The sequence below is a fragment of the Pteronotus mesoamericanus genome, unplaced genomic scaffold, assembly GCF_021234165.1.
Source record: "Pteronotus mesoamericanus isolate MK-2021 breed Mesoamerican mustached bat unplaced genomic scaffold, CSHL_Meso_final contig_202, whole genome shotgun sequence".
In the NCBI taxonomy this organism is placed as follows: domain Eukaryota; kingdom Metazoa; phylum Chordata; class Mammalia; order Chiroptera; family Mormoopidae; genus Pteronotus; species Pteronotus mesoamericanus.
The window spans coordinates 3,441,038-3,460,295 of NW_026555086.1; the positions used below are offsets into that span (position 1 = coordinate 3,441,038).

Here is a 19,258-nt window from a genome sequence, read left to right on the forward strand (position 1 = left end):
ATGTTAGCGGCTCGTGGTATTGCGATTCCATCCCCCGAGCCCAAAGCAATCACTGCCCCCTCTCCCAGGCCTAGCCTGAGTCCCCCATCCGAAGGAACTCCTCCGGCCTCTCTCAGCCCTCAGCCTGCTCCACTGTCTTGGGCTGTCCAGCCTGGTCCCGTGATTAGGACCTTACGTCCTCTCCAGGCTATGGACTCCCCGAGAGCGTGGCCTCCACTTCATTCATCTCTGCAGCCTCCTTGGAACTAAGAGGGTTGCCTGGGTGAGCCTCTCGGGATTTAGGTGAATGGGGGGGGGGGGGGGGGGTGCGGAGAAGGGATGGAGGGAGGAAAGGAGGGAAACAGAAGAAGGAAGTTGGGATGGATGGATGGATGGCTGATGGATGCATAATGGGGGATGGGTGGACGGATGGCCAGATGGATGGATGGATGGAAAGAGACATGACTAAAGAACTAGATGAGGGAAAGAAATGCCCAAACCCCCAAGCTCCACATTCAGTGCCGTGCCCCCTTCTGAAGAAGAAATAAAAACAGTCTATAAACATAAGAAAAATGGTTAACTTCGCTAGTCATCAGGAAAGGACAAATGGGTGGACAAATGGGAAACGGGTGGGTGAGCCATTTCTGGCCTGCCAGATTGACAAAAAGAAAGGAGGAAGAGGAGAAGGAAAGAGAGGAAGAGGACGAGGACGAGGAAGAGGAAGGAAGCAGAAAAAGAACACATCCTGTGCGGGCAGCAGTCAGAGAAACTCGCCCTCACACGCTGTCACCGAAGGGCACCCTGGCACGCCTGTGTGGATGGCAACATGAAAGCACCTATGAAGTACAGGACTGCCCTCTGACCCAGCGATTCCTCTTCTGAGCCTAAGAAACACAACAAGTGCCCTGGCCGTGTGGTCCAGTGGTTTGGGCGTCCTCCCGCAAACTGAAAGGTCACCGGTTCAGTTCCCGGTCAGGGCACGTGCGCGGGTGACAGACCCCCATCCCCGGGCGGGTACACAGGAGAAGCAACCAATCGCTGTTTCTCTCTCACCTGGATGTTTCCCTCCTTCTCTTTCTCCTTCCCTTCCCTCTCTCTGTAAATAAATAAATAAATAAAATCTTTTTTTTTTTTTTAAGAAAATTTATAAACAAGAATTCTCACGGCATCACTGTTTATAACAGCAAAGACGTGGAAGCAACTACGGGTCCCTCCGTAGAGAGCTGTGAGTAAACCCTGGTCCATCCGCTCTGAGGGAGCCAGCTTGCTATGGAGGAGGTCGCTACCACCCATGCACTGGGACCTCCTCGTCTAGCGGCCCTGAGCCCCGGCTGCACACTCGAAAACCAAAAAGCTTTAAAACGTAAATAAATAAATAAAACCCTGAGCCAGGCTTCGCCCTCAAAGACTCTGGAATATCTGCTCTGTGGTGGGGCCCAGGTAATGTTTCTTCCTCAAGTGCCGAAGATGATACTAACGTGCAACCAAGGTTGGGACTCCCTGCTCCGTGAAGGCGTCGTGAAGCAGCCTCTGACGCTCTCTCGGTTTCAGATTCTGTGCGTGTGGGTAAGTACACACGTTTTTGTGCACAGGCACCGTGGAAGGAGTCTAGAAGGGAAAATAACTAAGAACAGCACTTATCTCTGGGGAGGGCGTGGCGTTATTTTGTCAGATGTATAAATCATTTTTTAAAATACATGAACAGGCACAGTCCCAAAGGCAGAAGGCATAGCGCGGGCGGGGAGCTGGACAGATCTCCCGGGCCTGTGCCCGTGGCCCTCTGTCCTGGCCCGGAGGCTGGGGACTTCTCCAGCCCCCGGAGAAATCACGGGTTTCTCTGTTGTCTTTTCTCGCCGCTTAGGTAGTTGCAAGGAAAGGTCATGGTTACTGACTCGGGCTGTGGAGCTGCAAGGTCTGGGCTGACCCCAGCTCCGCGACCTCCAGCCGTGTGGCTTTGGGACCCACAGTTGCGAGCCTCGGTTTGCACACCTGGGAAACCGAGGTCATGAGAGAGCTGGTGAGAGAGCCTGTGGGAAGAGCAGAAGGCAGGGCCTGGCACAGCGAGTGCCTGGTCATGACTGTCCCTCTGTGCATCCCCCCCAGGGACCAGGGCTGGCCACGCTGGGGGCCCTGGATGGGCATACGTGGGGCCGGGTCATTCCCTGCGCCCGCTGTCTCCGGATTGCAGCAGTACCTTCCCCAACCACGCTGGGCGAAGCCCCGGCACCCAAGGACCCAGGATCACCACAGCGTGCGCTCTCGGCCGCCTAAAGACACGAACTTCACCACCGCGCCCTCGACAGTCCTCACGCCCAGCGCGCCCCTCAACCCTGTCCAGGGCCCGGGGAGCGAGGCCGCCGCTGTCGGGCTCCCCAGGGCTGCCTCTCCGGATCCTTGCTCTGCGAACTGGTCGCTTGAACAAGCAGCTTGGAAAGACCTACCATCATTCCAGCCGGTCCCATTTGAAAGCCGAAGCTTTGTGTGTTTCCCTTCTCACGTTCCGGGAACTAAAACCCTAAGCCATCTAAGACAAGTAGCTAATCCAGCCGGCTCCAACCCATTTCACAGACAGGGAAACTGAGGCCTACAGAGGGCGCTGTCTTGCTCAAGATCACAGAGCATGTTCCCTCCAACCCGCAAACCTCTCCCCTGCCCCATCCAAGAGACTTCCACACAAAGGGGGCTTTCTTTTTCATGCTGAATTGTATCTTATTGGCAGAGACCCCCCCCACACACCTCCCCGCCCCCGAACTCCTACTGCTATTCGGGGCAAACCATCCCTGAGCGATGGGGAAGCCCCGAAACCCACCGGGGCTGGGCCACAGGGCCCGGGCAAGCCGAGCGGGGCCAGCGCTGCCCCGTCCGCAGCCCCTTGGCGTCGAGGCAGAACGGCAGGATGGGAGATGGGGTGTTTGTTCAATTAGAAGTTCTGTTTTATTTCAAGTTCATAAAAAAACCTCATATTGCTTGTATCATTTAAAAACAATGTGTTACAATCTAGCACAGTGCTTGGCACAGAGCCTTCAGAGAAAGGTAGCTACATTTGCAGCAGAGAGTGAGGCTGGGCACGAGCCACCCACTCCGCCACCCCCACCCATAAAAGCTCCCAGCGCCCGGGGGGCCAGCTCTCACCTCCTGAACACCTGGACGGAGGCGGAGAAGGTCAGGAGGGACTGTCACAGGCACCAGCGGTGAGCCTGAGTTCCGCTCAGGCCTTAAAAAGGGTCAGTGCCCCTCGTCCACCCACCCAACATTCACTCGCTCGCCCACTCATTCAGAAACTCACTCCCTCACCGGTCAGTCATGTGTGCACTCACTCACTGGTCCATTCATTTATCCCCTCAACAGTTTACACATTTATTCCTTCGACTTAATAAAAACCCGTTTTGAAACGCAAGGACCTGTGAGGCCAGGCAGAGGCCATCGACGAGGGAGCTGGAGGTCCCTGGGCGTCCCCTACAGAGAAATCCTCCTGGGGAGCGAGGAGGGCAGGCGCGTTTTGCCGGATCTCCACGGGGCCAGTCTGGGGCCTGGGGATTTGAGTCACTCCCTGCGGCCCCAGGAGAGAGAGCCAGGACCAACACGCCTCAACGAGAGGAGGGGGACTGTGGTTTCATGGGAAAGAATGTCCAGCTCAAGGTACACGGGCGCTTCGGAGGGCGTGGCCGGGGCCAGCCCAGCTGGAGGAAGCCCAGGATGCCACAGACATGCCCAGAGAGTTCGAACAAGTGGCCTCCAAGCGTCCTTCCCAACCCAGGATGTTCAGGCTTCTGAGAGGTTCAAAGGCAAAAAGTAAAGATCTGCGTCTTCCCATCACGCCTGCCAGGCCCCCGCCTGGCCGGTCTCCCCCTCCCCAAGGGCCTTGGCGGGTGCTGTCCCAGCCCCGGGCAGGTGCACAGCGCTCCCTGCTCCCCAGGGACCCCAGCGCGTTCAGCAGCCTCCACCTCCAGCCCCCTCTTTCCATCCTTCCCCACCCCTGGGAGGCCACTCTCCTCCCTCGTCCTCTCCCTGGGGACTCTCTGGAGCTGGTGATTGTCTCTCCTCTCCCCAAGTTCAGCCCGGTGGCCCCAGAGGGATAGGGACATATTCCGCTTCGGGAACCAGAATATGCTCTACGTTGCTTGGCTACGAGGTCCTGCAGCCCCCAGGCCAAGCAGGTGCCCCCAGCCTGTTTGTGGCAGCCACTGCCACCTCTCAGCTCCCCTGGCCGGCCACGCCCTGCTCCCTAACCAAGCCCGATGGCCGCCACCGCCTTCAGGCAGGTAAAATTCAGTGCAACAGGAGTTACGTGAACAGTATGTTTTATTTAATTAGGATCAACAGAAGAGATAAACCTCACAGCAGGATAGGGAATGACAACGTTGCAAAAAGAATTCATGCCTAGGTAACAAAAGGGCAAATTTCAATTACAGGGAACGGGGCCTGGCAGCTCCAAGGAGGACAGCGCGCAAGCCCGCGGCGCAGAGGCGGGAGACAGAGCCAGGCAACGGGGGGTGGTGGCCATCGGGACAGTGGTCCCTCAGCTTCCTTCATCACGGACACGCCAGCCTGCAGCGTGCAGGGACGGGCCCAGTCCGGGGCCACCTGGGTCCTGGCAGGCAGGTGTGGGGCCCCCGGGAGTCTGCCCTGCCAGGGCTCACAGCCAGCCAAGTCTCAGTCTCCAGGGGAGTGATGTCCCCGAGGACACTCGAGAAGAAGGAGCGAGTCCCGTCTTGAGAACGGTCACCTGATCACTCCACAGCTTCCGAGCGCCCCGCCTGCCCGGCCCCCCAGCCCCCAGGCCCGACGGGGCCCTCACCTCTGCCTGGCATTGGGCACACCAGCCTCGCCTCTCGCTCCAGAGCCGGGGAAAGCAGCGCCAGCTCTGGAGGGCCCCTCCGCGTCCGAGCCTCTGATTCTCGCTCCGCCCGGAAGAACAGAGGCCTTGAATTGCGCGGCGCCCCCACCCCCTGGGCGCTGGCTAAAATGGGAGTTCCCGGTGGCCATGGATGCACAACAATGTGAACGTACTGAGTGCCGTTAAACTGCACCCTTAAAAATGGTTAAGACGGCACTGACACTGCGTGTATCTTATCCCAATTTTTAAAAAGGGAAGAGATGAAGAGCCCCGGGCCCCTCCCCAGACCAGCCCGGTGGACGACTGCGGGCTGCTGGCCGGAATCGGCGACTGCAGCCAGCTTCCACCCCAGGGAAGGGGGGAACGCCCCAATCCACGTGCCCCCCCCCCGCCCCAGTCAGGGCTCCCGAACCTTCTCCAGCTCAGCACCTTGAATTACCTCAATGAATCCATCTTGGGAGAATGAGGGTTCCCAACAACACACTCTCCAGATTTCCCAGCTCAAGGAAGTGTGTGGATTTACACACTCTCCCTCCACAAGGAAGGCTTCCCCCAGGGCTTCCTTCCAGGCGCCCGAGCACCCCCCAGACAGGAGCACCCCCCAGACAGGCCACGGCCCCCGCGGCCCTTGCGTCGCCAAGCCCCGGGCCCGCTGACGTCAGCGCCATCACCCCCATTAGCTGCAAGAGGGAAATTGCTGTTAAATGAGTGAGCCCATCTACCCAACTCCATTTTATATCCCAATTCAGAAGATGACAAGAACATCTGCTTTCACTTCAAGACATTAATTTTCAATTATTGGAGAAAAACAAAATTAGTCCTGACAAATTACTGGTGAACACAGGCTCTTGCCTGGTGGTGCGTAGTAACAACTTCGGGGCCCACAGCTAGTGTCCTCCAACGAAGCCTCCGGGTGGGTCTCTGTCCCCCGGAGTCCGGGGCAGCGGCCTCCTCGCCCCGCCGTCTGTCCAGGCGCCAGGGACTGCCGCTTCGGCAGCCAGGTTCAGGGAACCCAGAGGCTGTAAGCTTTCGTCTTTCTGGAGAGGGCAGGGATGAAAGGGGGTCAACGCACAACATCCACCCTGACCATCTCCAGCCTTAGACCCCTCCGGGCTCGCCTCCTTCAGGAGCAGGAGGTCACGTGCTTACACAGCATATGGTACGAACCCCTTCCGAGTCCGAGGGCGCCCCGTAAAAGCATACCTCAAGTGCCTGATAACTCAGGTTTGCCGCCTGCAGCGGGAGAACGGGCTCCGGGGTTCCCTTGTGAGGCCCCCCCCCCACATGATGCCATCTGGGATCGGCCTGGCTGGGTGGCTCAGTGGGTTGGAGCATGATCCCCATACACCAAAGGTTGTGGGTTCCATCCCCGGTCTGTGGCACATACCTAGGTTTCGGGTTCGATCCCCAGTCAGGGCGGGACAGGAAGGGACTGATCAATGTTTCTCTCTTTCTCTCTCTCATCAATAAACATACCCTTGGGTGAGGATTAAATATCTATAAAACGCCAGCCAGGACCCTACATCCTGAACTCAGTAGCCCCGGCCTCTAAGACTGGGGTGCTTATAAACCTCCTGTACCACGAATCTATTTGCTGGGGTCCTGCCCACCCTGAACCTGGTTTCAGCCCCAGTCAGAGCCTATAGGAAAGTTTTAAAAACCCTGAATTTGCCAAGCCCAAGGACCCCAAATCCAGAGAACAACGCGCTTGATCAGAGGTCGTCAGCACTGTAAGCCCGTTGGATGGGTCCTTTACGTGTCCTGGCTTTACGTGTAGTTACTGTATCCTACGAAGCCACTGAAATGTGAATGAGCAGACTACTTCGGAGATAATGATGTGGCGATCTTTGCATGTGACTTATTACAACTGAAACCAGAGCACGTTTGCCGAGCGAACCAGGGGGTTGTGGGGGGTGGTACGCCAGAGAAAGGAAGGTCAAAGAAAAGAAAGAAAGAAAACAACAACAACAACAAAGGAAAATTATATCTTTAAGGAGAGAATGAACAGCGTTGCTACTTCCAAAGTCAACTGGGTAACTGAGCTCACATCGGGTAATTGACTTTGCCAGTAGAACAACAGCCACGTAACAAAGAGAACGGCGTGTTTTCACAGCACTAATCTATAACGCTGGGGGGCCTCCGCTGTCAGCCCGGGCTGACAGTACAATAGCTTTCAAAGGGATATTACCATCATGCTTTTATTCCTGACATCAATCAAGACAAAGAGAATCCTTTTCACAAGACATTAAAAATCAAACCTCTGTACAAGAAGATAGGTAAAACAGCGCTCTCCTTAAGAAAGCCGCACCGAGCAATCAGCTAATTGGCACTCCTTGAAAGAGGTAAAGTATTTTTATTTTCTGAGTGTGCGTCCCCAGCCATTGGCTGCCACCGACCCTGGCAGGTAGGCTGGGAGTAGCAAGTTTCCATCGGCGTTTCCCCGACTCCGCTCCACCCCCCTCCCACGGAAGGCCAAGGGAGCGGACAAGCCGGCGCCAAAAACTTCAATCATGATGTAACTAACCAGGCTTAATTAGTCCATTTGGGGTGCAACACTACTCTGGTTACCCACTAACACGTTTATGCACAAAGTGCCCTTGCCAGCTGACAGGAATTTGCAGAAATTGTCCGATTCACCAACCAAGGCGCATCAAGGTTCTTCCGGGCTACCCACACGCATGGAGAGCCCACCAACAGCTTCCAAGGCATTTTTCTGTCGTCATTACCCAGCCCTGCAGATAAGGAAGGAGCCCCGATATCAATGGCAAATGTTTTCAATACATGAAGATAATATTCCATAAAAACAGCAGTGTACCGTGGCCAGGTCCGGGAGAAGGTGAATGCATCCTAACCCAGGCCGAACAAAAAGCGAGCTATAAACCCACTCATCCGTCTTGGTTAAAAAAAAAAAAAAAATGGGGCCCTGGTTGGGTGGCCCAGTTGGTTGGAGCAACATCCCGTGCACCAAAAGGCTGTGTGAGTTCAATCCCAGGTCAGGGCACATGCCTGGGTTGCAGGCTGGATCCCTGGTCCCTCAGCCTTGGCTTCTAAGGTAGGCACCCAACCGATGTTTTGTTCTCTCCCTTTCTCTCAAATTGATTAAAAGAAAATCCTTGAGTGAGAATTAAAAAATAGATAAAAACCAACAGGGCGCCCTGGGAAGCAGGCCATCCTCTGCTTGCTTACGCGCTCCTGGAGCATAGGAAGTTGGTGCCGCTCACAGGCCCAGGAACAGGGAGTTAAGAGACCCTAATGTTTGCAAGAGCTCCTTCTCCACACACAGCCTGCCAAGGGGTCCGACACGCCATGCCCCACGCCCCCCAGGGCTGGGCCAGTCTAGGTGGCCCCAAGTCAAAGACTATTGCTAAGCAGAGGGCGAGAGAAAACTCTCCCTTCCCAGCAGGGGGGTCCCTCTGGAACTGAAAACCAAGGCATTTTGTGACTCTCCCCTCTGGCCCCTAACAGACCATCTGCCAGAAACACGCAGGGAGTCCAATCACTCAGATACAGAGATGTGACTCTCCACACACCTGCAGCAGAAAAGGAGGTTTTTACTTTTCAGACATAACTGGACATCGTTGTTTATTTTTAAACAGTATCTGAACAAGAGATGCTGTTCATTTCACTGCCAAACGGGCAGAAATGGTAAACGAAGGGGGGGCTGGCCCCGACGCTGCCTGGAGGTATCCTGCCCCCCCCACCCACCCACCACCCACAGCGGCCTTTTTCCAAGCGTGCAGGGCCAGCCTCAGTGGCAGGCTTCTTGCGTTTACACATCCAAATGAACAGTTAAGAGAAATCAATGCATCTAATTGCCAGACTATTAAATCCTACATCAGGGGAAGAATTCCACAGCCACCAGCTTAAGAGTTGGCTACCGATACAGCAATTATTGCAACTTTCATTTAGACTGAACCGGGTCTCCAGCCTTTCATCCCCAGCCAGGGCGCGGCGCTCAGAGATGCTGCCCTCCGGTCTCCCTCCTCCTCCGCGAAGGCGCTGTGGCACGCCACACCAGTGCCAGGTCACGGATTCTGCCGGATGACCTGCCGACTGTAACGTCGCCAGCACTTTGCCCCTTTCCTTATTAACACCCCCTCGGCCCCTGTACGGTTAACCGGTTAGCAGGGCCCCCTGCCAGAGGCACATGGTCACCTTTATGTTATCGCGAAGTTTCGCAAGGAAACAGGTGTAAGAATCTAAACGGCAATTCCAGCCGAAAAGGATGTTTCTGAGGGTGAAACAGGCCCTTCCAAAGCTGGGAGGGGTGACTTCATTGAGGAAGGGAGTGGTGGTTAAATATTGGGGGAGGTGTCAGCCGCCCTAATCCACAGGCCAAGCTAAAGAACCTATAAAGGATTTGTTTTGCCCTTCCTACAAGATCATGTACATTTAGCCAAACAAATCTCGACAATTTACACTTGTATGTGGTCTCAGCTGAATCAAGAAACCTGTAACCTCAGAACGCCTCTATTTATTACATCTCAATTATTTCCATGGAAACACAAGCAGCAGAGAGCTACACTGTTCCCAAGTCCCCAGACCACCAAATTTGGAAGATGGACTTTCAAGGAGGTGCGGGCTGGCGGGGGGCGGGGGGCACCGAGGAGGGGAGGGGAGCACAGAGGAAGCACTTGGGGGTAGTTTTGGATGTTGGGGCGGGGGGGGGGGGGGCGCGTGGACACAGCCTCACTGCTAATTAATATTAAGAACTGTAATTAACAGGCTATTGCTAAATGGAGCAAATTGACAGTATTACCAATTATTCAAAAGTTGGGAGCTGAGACGGGGACAAGAGGCATTAACTTTCTGTATAAACCAAGAGGACTTGGTTTCTGTAGAAACCAAGATTCTGTATAAATCTGAGGAGGTCGTGCTGGTGCAGGGAGACAGGGGTGCCAACGCCCAGCCAAAATAACATCAGAAAGAGGGGACAAGACCAGCCCCCAGGATGAGGCCGCAATTTCAAAGGGAACCAACTGGGGCACTGCCGCACCACAGCACCTGGAAACCAGAGAGGGGAGAACGGTGCAGGGAGGGAACAGCCGTCAGAAAATGCGACTTTTGTAACGTGCATGGTTTGGGGGTTGTTTTTTTTAAAAAAGAAAAACAAACAAAACACGAGGCTTTTGAAAACCCCCTGCCCTACTGGCCCCGTGCCCCACCCCCCTTCGCTGGGTGTCCTCCGGGGCAACTGGATTTTCCCAGAAAAGAACAAACATCCTGGGGGACAAGCGACCCCACGCCCAAAGGGAGGCTGCGCCCATGAGCGGGAAGTGACCCCAGCCGGCCCCCCAGAAGCCTGTCTGGCTTTCAGAGCTGCGGGGCCTGCACTTTCAAATCGCGCTTTCGGAGCATCCATTAGAAACTGTTATATTTCTGTCTTTCCTCCCCGCTACGGGCTTTCACGTTTCCGAGATCAATTACAAATTACAGTCAAGCAACTTGGGTGCAGGCTGGGGAAGTCCACAATGCCTGAGCCCAGACACACAGCCGGGGAGGCAACAGAAAGCAAAACAAAATTGAAAAGGCACCACTGTTTCTTAAGGAGCACCTTGAAGCATCTTTAAAGGTGAAGACCCGTCGTTTTAAATGCCTGGTGGGCAGCTGTCCTCACGCAGGCGTACTGCCTGCGAAGGGGTGGGGGGCAGTCCTTAAAAAGCCATAAATCCATCACCTGCTGCAACTCTTACCTATTCAAATTCTCTTCTCTCTTAATTCCTCCCTTGGTAAGTGGCTACATCTCCACCCTATTCACCCCAGTACACTCAATAAAAAACAAAATGGTAAGAGGCCAGAGTTGTAGCTGCTTTGGGAAAATGCGAAGAACCCCAGGGAGAAAGAGGGGATCTCCGATTCCAAGGGCAGGAGGGTGCTGTGTGGTCGATATTTACACCACTTCTCAAAAATGCCTACACTGGTCCTGTCTCCGCTTTGCCATCTTCCCCAGCCCCTCGCCTCCCCTCCCCCCGCCCCACCAATTAGCTTGAATTGTCTCCTATCCATCCACATATACACATTTCGAGTCACTCATTTAAAGTCACATCAGGGTTCATTTCACGAAAGGCCGAAGACCAATCCGTGAGTCTTTCTCGCAGATGCACAAAGTAGTTTCAGAATCTGGGCCGGGCAACTGCGAACCATCCGCCCATCTGTCCCCTGCGAAGAGCTCTACCCTGGCTCGCTGTGTCTCACCTCCCACAACGAGGAGCTTGGGAGGCCCCGGTGGATGTCAGAGGCGAGGAGGCCCTGCCTCTTCCTTTATGAAAAATCTGCTCCTATACACAGACTTAACTCGAACATCAACGGCCCGAGTTAAATGAAGCTGATTTCCCAACCAGAGGCGCTGATCCTACATTTTCTTCTGGGCCACCTTAAGCAGCTCTGGGAGCAGCGAGCCAGAGAAAGAGAGGAGAACTCAGACAGAATTTCAGACCTCAGAGCCCCCCTGTCCAGCCGAAGGACAAACCTCTACCCTCTCCCTGTCCCCTACTTGGGGTCCCTCTCTTCTGGCTTCCTTGTCTGCCGTCAGAACACCCTCCGAACCCCCCGTTCTGGGGGTCCGGCCAGGCTGTCCCCGATCCGGTCACCTGCCAGGGGAAGGGGACAGAAAGCAACTTCTCTCAAGGAGAAAGAGGAACGGCAACAGGGGGCGGGGGCTGAGAGTTCGGACTGAGTTGGGCTTCTCGGGCGGCCAGGAAGGCTCCGCTGAGCAGGGTGCCAGCAAATCTCCAGCAAACCTCCGGGGGCTCTGGGAGCGCAAGGGTGGGTGTCTGCGGGCCGGCCGCCTAATTCAGTCCCGGCCATTCCGGCCAGGAGCGAGGCTGGCAGGAAGGGAGCCGGGCCCCAGCGCGGCTCGCAGGCCTCCAGGAAATGAACTTTTCAGAGCAGAACTGGGGCTCGGGCCAGAGGTCATCAGGGGAGTTGGGAGCAGACAAGGGCCGCGGGGCTTTTGGCTCCAGAGACTCAGCTGCTGTCATCCTCTCTCTCCTCTCTCATCTCCCAGGGCAGCTGGGCACCAACCCGAGGGGCTGGAATGGGGACAAAGCAGCAGGCAAGGCCAGGAGAGGCCAGCCCTGGGGAGAGGAGGGCAGGGGAGGGGCTCCGCCGACCACGGCCTCTCCCTGGGGCCCCGGCTCTCCAGGGGCCCACTCCAGCCGGGGGCCCTCGGTGGAAATAGAAAGCAAAGCAAGGAGACGAAAGGGCGCGCGCGCGCGCTCGCGTGTATCTGTCTGACTGTCCCCACAAACGCGCGCGCTCCGGGGACCCACACTAGAAGCCGGCCTGAGTGCCCAGGGTGCGGTACGGACTCGCGGGGACGGGTCCCGGGCGCCCTCCACGGAGGGGCGCGCACGTCGGTCGCTGCGCTCCCCTGGGGACCCGCGTCCCGCCAGCTCAGCGCAGACAATGAACTCCTGGCGGAGGCTTCGGGCCAGGTTGGCCTCGGTGGAGGAGGCAGGAAGTGCGGGGGCCCCGAGCCGGGTGTGCGGCACGGCCAGGGGGCACCCGGCGGCCGGGGCGCCTGCAAGCAACGCCCGCCACCCCCAGCGTCCCGGGGCGACGAGATGGGCGCCGAGGGAAGGCGGCGAGGTCCGCGGCCCGGCAAGGGCGGCCTCGGAGCTGCCGGCCTCCCGGGCGTCCGGCCTCGCCGCCTCTTCCTTCCTCCGCCCGCCCGCCGCCGCCGCCGCCGCCGAGATTCGCAATCCCCGCCAAGTCGGGCCCGCACCCCTTGATTGGCCACGCGGGCCCCGGGCCGGCGCGCAGGAAGCAGCAAGGGCCCCTCCGCGGCGCCCCCAGGCCCGGGTCCCCCGCGGGCGGCGGCGCCGGGCCGGGGAGGGTCCGGGCGCGGAGGGCGTCCGCGGCTGGCCCCCACCGCCGCCTCCGCCTCCCGCTCCCGGCCTCCGCCTCCCGCTCCCGGCCTCCGCCTCCCCCTCCGCCTCCGCCTCCGCCTCCGCCGCCGCCTCCGCCTCCGCCTCCCGCTCGCTCGCTCGCTCGCTCGCGCGGGTCCCCGGCCGCCCGCCCGCCCGCCGGTCCCTCCTCCCGCGCGCGCCCTCCCTCCCCGCCCGCCCGCCCGCGCCTCCGCCGGGCCTCGCCCGCTCACCTTTCACCGAGCGCGGCTTCGCCTGCTTCCGCCTGGACATGTCCGGGGCTCCCGGCGCTCCGCCGCCCTGCGCGGCCGGCTCCCCCCGCCGCCCCCCGCCGCTCCGGGCCGCCCTGCTCCCCCTTCTCCTCCGCCTGCCTCTCGGAAACTTTTTTTTTTGCAGCCGGGTCGGCGGCTGCGGGGAGCGGATCGCAGGTCCGGGGCGGCCTCCCTTGGGGGGGCGGCCCGGGCCGGCCGAGGCCGCTCGGGGGCGGGGGGAGGCCCGGGGGGCGCGCCGGGGCCCTGCCTGTTGCAATGCGGCAGCCGGGGGCTCGCGGTCCCAGCGACGGTCCCAGCGGCGCGGGGAGTCCGGAGGCCACTCGGCCGAGCCGAGTTATGCAAAAAAAAAAAAAAAAAAAAAAAAAAGCCGCCCCCCTCCCCCTCCCCACCCCCCGCCGGCCCCCGGCCCCTGCGGCCCCCTCCCTCCCTCCCCCACCCCGCCGCCACCCGCACCCTCCTCCTCCTTCTCCTCCGCCCCTTGCCGGATTTTTGTGCAAAGTTTGCAGGCGTCCGGCCACGCAGCCCGGTGCGGAGCTCACAATGAGCCCATCTGAGGAGGGGGACGGGGCTGGAGCCGAGGGGTCTCAGGGGGGGAGGAGACCGGGAGGCGGTCCGGAGCACGGAAGCTCAGTGCCCCCCGGGGGGGGAAAGCCTTCAAATTATTCCCTGCCGCACACACAAAAAAAATAATAATAATAAATATTAACGGCTAAAAAATGTCCAAACGCCTGGTTTGGAGATTGTGATGGATGGGGAGGGGGGGTCCCTCAACTCAGCCTACTTGGGGGTCTCGAAGCGGCCTCAGTGGCTCAGAAGCCGCAGCTCGGGGGGCCCCTGGCTCACGCCCCCTTCTCTGGCTCTCGGCTCGGTCCGGCGCCGGCCCCCCGGAGGAGGAAGGGGCGCGCGGGGGCGCTCAGGCGGCGGCAGGCAGGCGCGCCCGTGCCCCGGGCATCGCTCAGCCCGTGCGCCGGGCCGCGGCTGCCTGCCCTCGGGCTGCGGCGTTCAGCGCGCGGCGCGCAGCCGATCCCCAGGCCGGTGCCGAGTCGCCGGCCCCGCTAGCTGCCTCCATGGGCCAGGGGCTCGGAGAAGGGGGAGGCGGCGACGGAGGAGTAGGACGAGCAGGCGGCGGCTGGGCTCCCGTCCTCCCGGGCAGCGGCGGTGGCGGCTGCGCCCCGGCTCCTCCGCGCTCCAGCCGGCGCCGGCCCGCCCGCCAGCCTCCCTTGCGCTCCTGTCTTCTTTGTGGTCGCTGGCTCTCCTCCTCCCGATCCGGCTGCTGGGGCTGCACTGCAGAGACACATAATAAAGCCAGGCTTGGCTGGAAATGTAGCCGGGTCCCAGCAGGAGGATGTGAGGAGCGGAGTCCCGGCGGGGGAGCGCTCTGATCCCGTGGGGCGCCCCGCACTGCTCCGGCTCGGATCAGACGGAGAGAGGGCCAACAGCACCGAGCGATGGACAGCGCTGGAAATACAGCTCCGGCCGCCCGCAAAACCCGGACCGCGGCGGCAGCGGCGGCAGGCACGGCGCGGGCGCGGACACCGCACCGGCGCGCGGGGCGCCGGCTCGGGCGCTAGCGGCGGCGGGGGCGGGAGGAGGAAGCCGACACGGGGCCCACGCGCGCTACCAGACTCGCTCAGATGCATCAGCATCACAAACTGCAAAAAGTGGGGGAAGGTCGGGGGGCCCAAACGGGGCGAATTGCCCCAGCATTGCCCCCTTCGAAATTTATGCCCTACGAACAAGAGTTGTCTATTCCTGGACGGGCCTGTTTCTCTGAGATTTTGCCCACGGGTTACTGTTTGAAGACCTTCGGCGCCCCATATGCACAGACTCCTAAGCCGCTGGGCTCTGCCCCCCCACCCCACCGTCACCACCAAATCCGCATTTGTAGCGTTCCCGCGTCTGCTGGCACACTTCTTAAGACTATAGAAGACTCTCTTAGCCCCAAAACCTGAATGTAACACTGCCTCCCCCCGCTGGGGACGAAAGAAACCGCTCCTTCTTTCCACAAAGTTTTGCCCCAGCCACCAGGGGGCGCCTTGTGTCCCTGCAGCTCTTGACCCGTTGCGGCTTCGCTGTCCCGCCCCGCCGGGCAAGGGCTCGGGAAAAGTCGGCCCCAGGAGGTTCACCTACTCCGATCCTTTACAGCCTCCCCTCCCCCACCCGCTGCAGGCGACCAGGTCCCGGCTGGGAGATCGGCCCCGACATCGCCCCCTCCCCCGCTCCCGGGCGAGTGGCGCCACCTTGGGCCGACTCGCCCCAGACCTGGGAGAGCAGAGCGGGTGCGCGGCGCGGCACTGGGGGTTATCAATCTCGCGGATCGATAAGTTGCCAGTTGGAGAGGGGAGGGTTGTGCCCCCTCGGAGGCTAGTTACCCAGGGCAACCTTTCACAGAAAAACCCGCTGCCCGCCGAGAGCCGCGCCGGGCCGACCGGGCAGCGGCGCCCGCCCCAAGCAGGGCGCCTGCGCCCCGCCGTTCCCCAGCCCGCTCGCCCCCAGCGGGGCCCGCGGTCCCACCCGGCCCCGCTCCCCGCTCGAGGCAGGCGGGCTCCTACTCGGGACTGAGTTGATTTCTGGGGGAGATGTCACCCCGCATCCCCGCGGCCAGGGAGCGAGGGCCCCGGGTTCGGGGAAAACGCCTGGGATTGGGGAAGACAACTTGACACCGGGAGACAGAGAGCGAGAGTCCCCAGAAGGGCCAGGACCGGGACAGAGATGTCCCCTAGCTGAGACCCCTCCCCAAGTTAGGCTGTCACCACCATTCTCCGCCCTCGCCCCGGGTCACCGCCCTCCCCAGCTCTTCCGTCGGAGGGTGTCCAACGTCTCTGCCTTCCCGGAGCGAAGTGGCAGCCGACCCCCGCAGCCCCGGGGCGGCCGGGATTAGACCGAGAGGGGGTGCCGAGGGCCAAAGCGAGGGCAGAGGCCGCGAGGCGCCTGGGAAGGAGCCAGGGAGGAGGGGCCGAATCTGCCGCTCGCCCACCCCCGCCGGCGCCTGGGACCGAGGCCCGCGGAGAGAGGCTGACAGGCGGCAGATGGCACGCGCTGGGGGAGGGGGCGATTGGCCTCGGCTCGGGGTGCCCCCGCCGCGGGCTGCTGGTCCTAGGGGGAGGGGCGGAGAACAGCCCCCGGCTCGCCCGCCCGGGCCCTCCGTAGGGGGGGCTGGAGACCTCGGATCCTGCCCCGCCGGGCGCCGGCAGCCAGGGGAGCGGACAAAAGGGGCTGGGTCGGGAGGGGTGCGGGGTGTGCTGAGGAAAGGAGGGGTCGCCGGGCGGGGACACCCCGCAGCGCAGGCCTTTCTCCACCCACAGGGCACTGCGGGAGGCCCGGAGGCCAGAGGTCGGGGGAACAGGATGGGGCGGGCCACAGCCTACCCACCGCCGGTCCCGGGCCAACCCACAAAGGCTGGGGGTCCTGCAGGGGAGGACAAACCTTTTCGTCCCCCTTCCCAGGGCGGCCGGCACACGTTCGCTCACCCTGTGCACCCCACTCCCAGGACCTGGCTGCCAGGTCCTAGCCGGGGTGCTGGGGAACCTGCACCTGGACCCCGCCCCCAAGCAGCTTTCTCTGACGCGTGTTTCTTTTTTAACTCCTTTGGGCCGGGGGTGGGGGGGCGGGGGGGGGGGCGCTATTTTAAGGAAAATTCCAGAGCAGCAAAAAGCCAGTAGCTCCCACTTGAAAGGGTCTCAGGGGGCACTGACTGAGGGTGGTCCTGCTGTCTGGGCCTGGCTCCTCACCAGCCTGGTGAGCTGGGACCAGAGAAAGGTCATTTTTCAGGCAGCATCTTATACCCCAGGTGCTGGCTGCCAGCAGGACACCCAGGAGGCTGGGCCACTTCCCTGTGAGAGGGGCGCCGCATCGCCTTCCTCAGCTGCCCTCCCCAGAGGAGTGGCTGGGAAAGACCTTGGTCAACTGTGAGAAGCCACCAGCATCCATACAAGAGAAATCACAGGCTGATGTTTTGAAAACAAGACCAGGCTGACGTGAATGGGCACTGTCCTTCCAAGTCAGAGCTTTGCTGGGGGAGGCGGCCCCTCTCGCCCTCCAGTGGGGCTGCCTGTCCCCACCCAGCTCTGCTGGGTCCCAGACCCAGCAAGGGAGCCTTCCACCTCGAGCTTCAAAAAGAGGCTGGTGTCATCGAGAGCAGGAAGGGCGACGAAAACAAGGTAGGACAACGGAGTAAAATGAAAGGGAGTTCCTTTTGCGGCCTCCACACTAGTATCCCTGAAGGGTCCCCAGGGCAGGGCAAGGGGTACTTTGACATAAATGACCAAGTGACCGCCTTCTCCCCAGCCACACACACTCTCATGTGTGCACGCACACACACTTACTGTAAGTGACACTCGAAATACATACAGTCTAGGTTTGTGGCTTCTGGGTACCGTTTTATCACTCGAAAGACACACTCTCTCCCTGGGAAAACCTTCATCTGCCTACAAGGTGCAGCCATCCTAGGGAGGAAAGACTAACAGCCCAGTCGTCGCCCAGGAAGGAAGTTCATGCCTCATACTCATTTGTTGATTCAGCATCCGTGTATCGATTATATGCCCACCATGGGCCAGAACTGAGGGTGACACAGGGACAGGGGCCCCAGGCCCTCCCGACTGGGGCTTCTTCTCACACGGGGAGGCTGGCTTTGAATCAGCGGCCACATAAATAATTATTGAATTTCAGTTTTAAAGGAGGAGTGTCGTGTAAGCAAGGCCCAAACACAGAGAGGGCTCTCAGCGGTGGTCTGGCCCAAAGCCCGCAGAGTGAGGAGGGAGTCCGGGCCCCTGGCAGAGTGGGCAGGGCGTGCGAGGGCCTGGGGTCAAGGGGTGCTGGGGGATTCAGCGGGGACGTTGTCACAGCTCGCAGCAGAAGGCCAAAGGGGCGGTCACAGCCAGGCACAGGAGCCCATCAGGTCCTTCTTTTAATCTGGCCCCGCTAGCGGCCCGGCTGGAGAAAACCCCCAACAAGGGACCCTCTGGTCCCCATTCCCTCATCTGCAAAGTGGGGAAGCAGATGCATGGCTCGCCTGGGAGTGTCCGGAGGATGTCACGCTAGCACGTGCTGCCTGCCTGGCCTAGGCAAAGGCCTCCGCTTTCTTCCCTTCCTGTCTCTCACCTTCACCAGCCGTCAAGGTCAACCACATTCCTGGAGAGAGACACCGGCCCCCGGCCGCAAGCTCCCTGCTCACCCCGACAGGCCCTGCCTTCCGCTGGCACTCCCTTCAGACAGACATGCCCTTCTCTCGGGGAGCTTTCTGGCGGCGTTCGGTCTGTAGACAAGCCTGTGGGTTCGAGTGGACTTGATTGAGTTTTTTTTCTCTTTCGTGTTTTTATTTCCAGGATCCAGGGCTCCGGGGAACCCAGGTTTCCTTGGGCACGTGCGTCCGGGGACTACCCAGGGAGCAAGGGCTGGGTCCTCTGGCTGAGCCTGTGAGAGGCGGCCTGGCACCGTGCCTGTGGGGGCAGCAGCCACAGCAGCGTCTGCATGTGGGGGCTCCTCTCCCAGGGCTTGGTGTCGAGGGCTCTGCAGACGCAGAGCAGAGTCAGGCGAGGCAGCCGGGAGCCCCTTTTTTCGCCTTGCCTTCTCAGCCTGGTGTTTGGGGCGGGCGGTCCCCGCCGATGAAGTTCCCCAAGAGTCCCCAGGGCCCCCCACCCAAGACCCCAGCTCCAAGAAGCCAGACATCCGCCTCCCTTGGGCTGTGGGAAGGCAGGGCCAAAAACAATAAGGCGTGTGTGGGAACCTCCTTGTCTTCTCCAGTTTCTGTTCAGCTGGGAAAGCCATTTCTACTTTATCATCATTATTATAATTATTTAATTCTTCAAGCGTCAGCAGTCTTTGCAGGGAACACCCACAAAGCAGCAGAGAAACCAGCGTGGCCGGAGGGTCCCAGTGGACTCACACCCTCGGAAAGCTGGAAGCTCGGGGACAGAGCGCCCCCGCCCAGGCCAGCGCTAGCTGCCCGGGGCGTGCGGCACACAGCCGGCCGCTCCACGCTTGCTCACTTGTTGCTTTGTTCTCTTAAGACGCTTCTTTTACAATGATTGTGATTCACTTTAAAAGAAAAAACAGGAGCATAAAGTTGACTCTTGAATAACTCAAGGATAAGAGATGCCAACAACCCGTGAAGTCAAAAACCTATGCATAACTTTTGATTCCCCTAAAACTTTACTGCAGTGAATCGCGTGGAGACCCGTTTCCTGGGCCCCCTCTCTAAGTAATCATATCAGGCGGGGGCACAGTCCAGAGCTGGTCGCGAGGCCTTCCACCATCAGCAGCTCCACCAGCCGCCGGCATTTTGCCAATTAGCAAACAGGATA

General features: G+C 59.9%; 1 protein-coding gene across 2 annotated transcripts in view; it reads right to left on the minus strand.

The window, feature by feature from the left end:
• Positions 1-19,258, minus strand: part of ZNF423 (zinc finger protein 423) — a 300,151-nt gene that overhangs the window by 251,122 nt on the left and 29,771 nt on the right. Inside the window, exon 1 of one of the 2 annotated variants that reach the window (XM_054570314.1) lies at positions 12,918-13,021. The exons of the other annotated variant lie outside the window; for it this stretch is intronic. Coding sequence (XP_054426289.1) covers positions 12,918-12,957 — 40 coding nt within the window. The 5' untranslated portion in view covers positions 12,958-13,021. Of the gene's footprint in view, positions 1-12,917; positions 13,022-19,258 lie in introns of those variants that run through there. 2 annotated transcript variants of the gene reach the window in all.